We start from the raw sequence: 8,713 nt of genomic DNA, 5'->3' as shown, positions 1-8,713 counted from the left end.
TCTCCATCTGCTCCTCCCCCCACTCATGCTCATTTGCACACCCTCTCTCTCTCTCTCTCAAATAAGTAAACAAAATCTTTTAAAAAAATGCCACCTCCAACATGAAGCCCACCCTGATTGCCCCTGCTGGAAGAGGAAGGGGTGTGGGAGGAGGGAACGTATAGGCATTTGTCGAATGTATTCTCTGTGCCAGGCATGTTACATAACCTCACAACAACCCCGTGATGTGGTTTACTCTTGTCCTGTTTTATAGGCAGAAATTGAGGAGAAAAGACCTGCCCCAGGTCACGCAGCTAGGAAGGGTGAAGTTTTTGGATTCCTTGGCCAGTGCTCATTCTCTTGCTCCAGTCAGGAGTCCCATGGAGCTGATTAAGGTAGAACTTCCCCTTCTCCTCTTCATGGTTTATCCCTGAGGGGGGCCACCTGACCCTTTCCCTTCCAGCTGTAACCAGTGCTGCTGACACCTCTCCACTGGGACTTCAGCCAGGACTGGCTTTTGTTTTGGCTGCTCGCATGCTGAGTCGGAGCTTTGTCTCCCAGGGGCCCTCTCTCCTCTCTGCCTATAAGAGCCTGACCTCGGCTGGTCCCAGCACGTTCTGGCATATTCTCTGGGTCCGTCTTGGTAAGTCCCAGGCTGGGAGAAGGGGTGGAATCCACGCTCTGAGAGAGCATCTTGGGAGGCGGGGAGACCAGGTCTCCAGTCCTGGGGACGTCACTGTGACACCCTGAATGTCATCCTCACCCTACCCAAGGTCAGGCCCCCAATGTCAAGACCAATACCCGTCACCCTCATTTAAAAACAAAATTGTCCTAGAGTCCCGTTAGCCTCGATTGCCACCATTAGAGTCACTTCTTTGTGTCAGGTGCCGTCTTAGGGAGGCTCTCTTTAAACTTAGCACCCCGGCACTGGCTAGCGTGATCCGTCCCACTGGGAGCCACAGAAATTTTCCCATAGTGAGCAGATAAATTAATACAGAGTGGGGCTCAGAGGCAAGGGGACGCAGAATGGGTAAGTTTTGAGATGGTGTATAGGATGCAAGTAAGGGAGATGACATTCGTCACAGATGGAAAGTCGCACATTGGGAAGGAGAGGACTTGCCCAGTCATACCTGGATCCCACCTGGATCCTGACCTTGCCCAAACTAGACTTTATCATCCAGAAGGACAGCAGACGGTCAGGGCGACAGGTTATCATGTTCTTCTCTTGTGTAGGAAGCTGGCAACATGGCCCTGCAGTGCACCAAGTCCGCAGGACACTGGAAGGTAGGAAGAGGCATGGGGCAGGGGGGGTGGTGTCTGAGGAGTGAGGAGGGTTCAGAGGTCAAACCCAGGTCCAGGGGACCCCCTCAATCCTCCACTGAATCCCAACCTCATTCTGGGGGGCATGTTATGAGGCCCCATTCTGCAGAGGATGCAGTCGAGGCTCAAAGAGGGGAAGGGACTTGCCCAAGGTTGCACACAGGGTCTCGATTTGAACTGGGGTCTTCTGGTCCCCAGATTTAACTGGTGACAAACTGGTGATTGTACACAATCTTTGGAAATGGTTTCTTTGGCCCCCTCTGTGTTAAAAAAAAATTTTTTTTTTGAATTTGTCAACAGCCTTTAAAAACCTGGAGGGTCCACAGAAAAGTCCAGATATAGCAATTGTCTTGAGAAATTGGAAAATCTGGCCAGCATTCCCAGGGGGCAAAAATAGGTAGCGCTGAGCAGAGATCACCCATTTATGGGATCTGTGCCTTCCAGTTTGTGGCTTCCCCATCAACTATCTGGCCCCTGGAGGCATCTGAGTTTGTAGTCCTTACTTTACCTGCCCTGCTCCACCCTTAATCCTGGGGTGAGGTCCTAATCCCTCATCCTCCACAGGACTCTGATGCTGGTCTCCACCTTTTCTCTTTGACAGATTGTGGTGTGGGATGAGGAGGGCTTCCAGGGCCGGAGGCATGAGTTCACCACGGAGTGCCCCAGTGTGCTGGAGCTTGGCTTTGAGACTGTGCGATCTTTGAAAGTGCTGAGTGGAGCGTGAGTCGGGGGGGGGGGAGGGGGACCTGGTGCATCTAAAGAACTGAATTTTTAATTAAATTAAATTAAATTTTATATGTTTAAATTTAATTAGCTACGTGTGGCCAGTGGCTACCATCCTGGAAAGAAGTTTCTAGAAGTTTGGGAAGTAGATTGAAAGGAGAACCATGTTCTCTCTATGTGATTTGGAGTCACTTTATATTATGCCTGTGAGTGCCCCTAAGGTCATCTTGGTTGGGGGGGGACAGGAAAGGATCTAAAAAGGGGTGTTCTAGGCCCTACCTTCCCAGGCTCTAACTGTACCAGCGTGCCTTCCTTGGGTCCAAAGTGCTGGGGAGTGTGCAAGACAGTAGGGTAAGGTTAAGCAGGTTGTGCACTGCCCAAATGTACAAATCATCATTCACACAGTTCCTGCCCGTTGGATGAGGCAGCCTTGTAGGGGCAGACTTTTAGAATCAAGTATTGGGTGTGAAATGTCCCTCTTAAGCATAAATTGAAAGAAAAAAAATCACTTGCCAAAAATAGAAGGTAACTATAAAAATATATATAGTAAAAAATAATGCTATTAATCTTTAGTCGAACATTGTTTCCGGAGGCTCTGAGCACAAGATATGTTGTGTTAAAAGCAAAAGAGAGAGATTAATGAAATGTGGAAGCATTAATGACACTAATACCACACTGAGGCTTCTATCTATATCAGCACCTTTTTCTGTAGCACTTTCTGCAATGGTGAAAATGTTCCATGTATGCATTATTTGAAACACTGGCCACATATGACCATTGAGGACTTGAAATGTAGCTGGTGCATCTAAAGAAGTGAATTTTTAATTAAATTAAATTAAATTTTATATGTTTAATTAGCTACATGTGGCCAGTGATTACCATACTGGATAGAAGTTTCTAGAAGTTTGGGAAGTAGGTTGAAAGGAGAACCATGTTCTCCCTATGTGATTTGGAGTCACTTTATATTATGCCTGTGAGTGCCACTAAGGTCATTTGGGTGGTATTTATGCACCTCACACCTGGGGGAACAAACTCTTTTAGCTTCTGCTTTGTACAGGTGGGGAATTGGGGATCAGACGGGAGCAGCGACCTGTCCATGGGTATGTCCAGCAAACTGACAGATTTTGCCGGGAAGGAGAAAATAAGCTCAGGTTTATTACTTACATAAGACAGTCTGTTACTTAAGTAGACAGCAAATGCAAGCTCATCATGGTGGCAGCCTCCTGTGTGTGTCCTTTGTCCCATAGGATGACACGAAAAGGGGCCAGATGACAGCAGGAGTGGTGGACACCCTGCTGTTGAGGACCCAATCCATGCTTCAGCTGTGGCTTAAAGCTGTACCCTCCAGGGTAGGGGTACAGGGGTACAGGCTCCTCCCTCCTCCCAGTGTGACAACTAAAAATGTCTCTAGACATTGGCTAACTGCCTCCCAAAGGGTAACTCCCATATGATAACCATTGATCTCGAACTCAGGATGAGGGGTCTCTTACCTCTTGCACTCTCTACCCTCTATCCACAGGTGGGTAGGCTTTGAGCATGCTGGCTTCCAAGGGCAGCAGTACGTGCTGGAGCGGGGCGAGTACCCGTGCTGGGATGCCTGGAGTGGCAACACTGCCTACCCCGCCGATAGGCTCACCTCCTTCCGACCGGTGGCCTGTGCTGTGAGTCCTGCCACCACCTCGTCCCAGCGGGGTTTAGGAACTGACTATCCCAGAGTTCAAATTCTCATGTCACTTCTTCAAGCTCTGTGATGTGGCATCCCTCCCTCCCCTCTCTGAGCCTTGATCTCTTCATCTTGAAATGGGGCCATGTCAGGGAAGAATAGGTAGCATCTGGACCAGATCACCGTACACATTGTGACCCTCACGACTTTGGTTATGATGTGAGCTCCCGCGTGTTTTATTTCCCTCTGTTCATGACTCAGGTGATACTGGAGAAGCTGAGTGCCAGAGGTGGCAGGACAAGATGGGGAGGAAGGTTCTATTTCTTCTTCCTGATTCATTATCAGTGTTCCTGATTTTCTACACTAGTTACTGTTTATGGAGTATGGGTGGAGGTGGGCATTATTATCTTCATCTTACAGATGAAAGAGCTGAGGCTCAAAAAGATGTATTTTTTTTTCTTCAAAAGCAACTTTCATTAATTTAAAAATCATACAAGGCACATAGATTTATCACTCAAAGTTCGGAAAGAAACCTGATGTGGCAGAGTAAGAAAAGTCACTCGTACCCACACGTCTGAGACAGAAGCCCAGTCTTAACAGTGCTGGAGACTTCCTTTGGTCTTGTTTGTTATTCACAGATTCTGCCTACACCAACTGATATCGACGTCTCTGTCTAAATCTATCCACCTGTATCACCTGTACCTATGTATCTAGGCACACTTGCAACTTTGTTATAAAAATGGAATTGAAATGGAACCCCAGGCTTGGAAACCAGCTTGTCTCACTGGGCAATAGATCACAATCATCCTCCCGGGTGATTAAATCTCATTGACAGCATCATTGTTCATAGCTCACCAGTATTTCAAGTTGTGAGTAAGTTCATTTGCTCCTGTATTCCACAATGGCCCAGGCATTGCGCCGATACAGGGACCCACGGTGGACTGTGATAGATGCTATCCCTGATTTCATGCAGTTTACACCTTCTGATTTCGTTTTGTCCTCCAAACCATCCTGACAAGTGGAGGCGGTTAGTTTCATTTTGTGGGTACGGAAACAGCTGAGAAATGCTATGTGACATGTCCCTGCTGGTACATGGAGAGTCAGGATTTGAAACCAGATCACAATAATCCTCTTCTTACCTCAGTTAACCACTTGATCCCCCAGTTGGGGACATTCAGGTTGAGTGCCTTCCTAACCTCCCTTCCTTATCTTTTTATTTATTTTTAAATATTTTATTTATTTATTTGACAGAGAGAGACACAGCGAGAAAGGGAACACAAGCAGGGGGAATGGGAGAGGGAGAAGCAGGCTTCCTACTGAGCAGGGAGCCCGATGTGGGGCTCATCCCAGGACCCCGGGATCATGACCTGAGCCGAAGGCAGACGCTTAACGACTGGGCCACCCAGGCGCGCCCTTCCTTATCTTTTTTAATTGTTATCTCCAAGGCTGGGATAAACATCCCTGCAGCTTATTGGTTTCATAGTTGTTTTCTCTGTGTACATTTCCGGAAGGACAAATGGTATATACCTTTTGTAAGGTTTTGTTGCCTTATTACCCTCCCAAAGTGTTTGTAAGGAAGGCTGATTTGGGGGGACAAGGGCAGGGGTGTCAGCAGAGGCTCCTGGGTTCTCATCTGGGTGCCTGGTGGTCTGACTGTTTCCTCTGCCCACAGAATCACCGTGACTCGAGGCTGACCATTTTCGAGCAAGAGAACTTTCTGGGCAGGAAAGGCGAGCTGAGTGATGACTACTCCTCCCTCCAGGCCATGGGCTGGGATGGCAATGAAGTGGGCTCCTTCCACGTCCACTCGGGGGCGTAAGTGAATCCAAGGCTCTGCCTGGCAGGGAAAGAGAGGCTGTTTGTTGGGCAGGGTAGGGAAACCTCCTGTGAAAACTCTGTGCTGGGGACTTTGGGGCTCTGATGCCCACATTCCAGAGGAGGACACTGAGGCACAGGGAGGGATCAGGCATTTGTGGGACCACGAGTGGCAGACTCCCATATCAAACTGATGCTATGCCCAAAGGGTATTTACTGACCCTTGTCACTAGCTTCAGGCACAGCTGGATCCAGGTGCTACGGCAGGGGTCTTTCTCCCGCTCTTGCTCTGTCTGCCTCACGTGGCTATATTCTCCGGCAAGCTCTTGCCAAGCAAAGGCAATGGGGCTGGCTTCATCCTTACTCCAGCCAGCCCCAGGGAAAGAGAGGGCCTCTTTCTTCTCAATTCCACCAAAGGTTCTAGGAAAGGCTCTCATTGGCCCAACCTGAGTCATGTGCTCAACTCTGACCCAATTGTCATGTGCAGGAAGGGGGTGGTCTGATTGGCTAGGACTGGTTACATGCTCGTTGCCAGAGTGAGCATTCTCCCACATTGCCTGAGAAGTGGCGGAGTGGCCGGGTCTCTCCCCTGGAAGAGGACAGAGAACCGATGCCCAACGATGAAGAAATAGGTGTGGCGCAAGCAACCTGCTCCAAGTCCACCGGGAGCTAGGTGACTGAATCCGGCTTCAAGCCCAGAACTGACTGACCCTTCCCACCCTTTCCCCCAGGGGCTGGCAGGTGAATGCGAGATGTGAGGTCTTCACTTAGGGAGGACATTACAATCACACCTTCTAGGTGCCGTTTGGCTCCCGGCAAGGGCGAAGGTGGGAGGTGGTTTTTTTTGTTGTTCATTTTTTGTTTTTTTTTAACCATCAGAGAATATTGTTGTTCCAGAGTAGGATGGACCTCTTGTGATTCTTGAGCCTGCTTCCTCCTTATAGAGGGGAAATGGAAGCTCAGAAAATGAGACACCAATTCTTGTCCAATCCTGAACATTGCCTAAGGGGCAATGAATGGAAAGAACAATAACCTTTCCCTTGGAAGGGCTTCTGGCTAAGGGAGGAGGATGTGCCGGGCATTGCACTCCGCACCAGAGATCCCAATGAACCAGACACACACGCACCGCTACACCCAGGAGCTCACCTGCTGTCACAGGAGGCTGACGTTTTACAAATAATCTGATAATTGTCTAATTATATGAGAGCTACAGAGGACCAGTAAGAGTGTGGCCTGACTTGGAGAACCAGTCCTCAGAACAAGCTGAGACCCGAAGGATAAATACAGCTTGGCCAGTGGCTGGGCAAAGAATGGCTGGAATGGTGTTCTTGGCAGAGGGAACAGCATGATCACAGGCCCAGTGGTGGGGGGGAGCAGGGCACATTCCAGGCATCGAAGGAAGGCCAGGATGGCTGGAATGTGTATGCAGCACGGGTCCCTTGGTCCCCGTGTGCTCACCTTGATGGTGCCTCTCTAGGGTAACGGTCTGCCTCTTCCCTTCCCCAGCTGGGTTTGCTCACAGTTTCCCGGCTACCGAGGCTTTCAGTATGTGCTGGAGTGTGATCACCACTCAGGCGACTACAAGCATTTCCGAGAGTGGGGCTCTCACGCCCAGACCTTCCAGGTGCAGAGCGTCCGCAGGATCCAGCAGTGAGCAGGGGGACCGGCGCGGGGCCGAGGAACAAACGCGTGCCTGTCTGGATGGAGGTGCTGTGGAGGTTCTTCCGTGCCCCCTCCTCTGCCTCCCCCTGTGGCCCCTGTGAACCCAGCAGCCATGTGAGCCAGTTCATGCACGGTCAGCACGAAAAGCAAAAAGTAATAAAAAAGAAGGTCTAGTGCTAGCTTGTGCTTTTCAATTTCATTGATCCTTCCAAGGAACCGATTTTTCTGCTTTGTTGATTTGCTTGACCATTTGTCTGTGTCCTGCTTCGCTGAGTCTTACTCTTCACCGTTTCTTTGCTTCTCTTTACTTTGGGTTTACTTTGTTCTTAATTTTTCTAGCTTGTAAGGGTAGACTCTTGGATCATTGATTGCAGGTGCTGCTTTTCTCCCCCAGTAGAGTCCTTTAGAGCTATCAATTTCCCTATGAACACAACTTTAGCTGCTTCCCCCAAATTTGAATCATTCAGTCTGATATTTCCTGGTTTCCCTTGTGAGTTCTTTGGCCCATGGGTTCTTTCATGGTATCTTATCTTTTGGGATTTTCTAGATATTGTATTGTTACCGATTTGTTCTCAAGTCCATTGTGGTCAGAGAAGGCACTCTAAAGATTTCAACACTCCTACTTGCTTTGGCAGCACATATACTAAAATTGGAACGATATAAGATTTCAACACTCTAAAATGAGCCCAGACTTATTTTAGGGCCAAGCAGATTTTTTATTTATTTATTTGACAGAGAGAGAGAGACACAGCGAGAGAGGGAACACAAGCAGGGGGAGTGGGAGAGGGAGAAGCAGGCTTCCCGCGGAGCAGGGAGCCCAAAGTGGGGCTCGATCCCAGGACCCTGGGATCATGACCTGAGCCGAAGGCAGATGCTTAACGACTGAGCCACCCAGGCACCCCATCTATTCTTGATAGACTTGGATGCTAAGTTGAAAACTGATTAAATTTTGCAGTTGTCGGGTGTAGTGTTTTGTCAATGTCAATTAGGTCAAGTTGAGGTTGGTTAGTGTTTTTGGCAAGTGTGGGTTAGATTTTTCTACATTTTTGCTGATTGTTTTAAACTCAGATTTTTATCAATCACTGAAAGAGGGTTGTTAATATCTCCTATTATAACCGGGGTTTATCTGTTTCTTCCTTTAATTTTATGCATTTTTGCTTCCTGATTTTTTTTAATTCCAGAATGTTAATACTTTGTTATTAGGTGCACTTACATATATATACATATATATACATTTATTTTTTAAAGATTATATTATTTATTTATTTGAGAGAGAGAGAGAGCACATGAGAGAGAGAGAGAGAGAGAGAGAGCATGAGCAGGGGGAGGGGCAGAGAGAGAGGGACAAGCAGGCTCCCCGCTGAGCAGGGAGCCCGATGATGTGGGGCTCAATCCCAGGACCCTGAGATCTTGGCCTGAGCTGAAGGCAGACACTTAACCGACTGAGCCACCAGGCACTCCAAAACATACATATTTTTAAAGTAATCTCTACACCCAACTTGGGCTTGAACTCATGACCCTGAGATCAAGAGTCGCACGCTCTACGGACTG

General features: G+C 48.4%; 1 protein-coding gene across 1 annotated transcript; it reads left to right on the top strand.

Moving 5' to 3' along the window:
• Positions 1–411: 411 nt before the first annotated feature.
• Positions 412–7,154, top strand: CRYBA4 (crystallin beta A4). The gene is made up of 6 exons (XM_028124652.2): positions 412–622; positions 1,213–1,263; positions 1,901–2,019; positions 3,542–3,683; positions 5,358–5,500; positions 7,007–7,154. The coding sequence occupies exons 2-6, from the start codon at positions 1,225–1,227 to the stop codon at positions 7,152–7,154; spliced, it is 591 nt and encodes a 196-aa protein (XP_027980453.1). The 5' UTR covers positions 412–622; positions 1,213–1,224.
• The last annotated feature ends 1,559 nt before the right edge of the window (positions 7,155–8,713 follow it).

The sequence above is a fragment of the Eumetopias jubatus genome, unplaced genomic scaffold, assembly GCF_037043125.1.
Source record: "Eumetopias jubatus isolate StellerSeaLion01/CBP00866 unplaced genomic scaffold, mEumJub1_p1.0 scaffold_16, whole genome shotgun sequence".
NCBI lineage: Eukaryota > Metazoa > Chordata > Mammalia > Carnivora > Otariidae > Eumetopias > Eumetopias jubatus.
The sequence above is the reverse complement of the archived record's forward strand: the minus strand, read 5'-3'. Positions and strand labels throughout refer to the sequence as shown.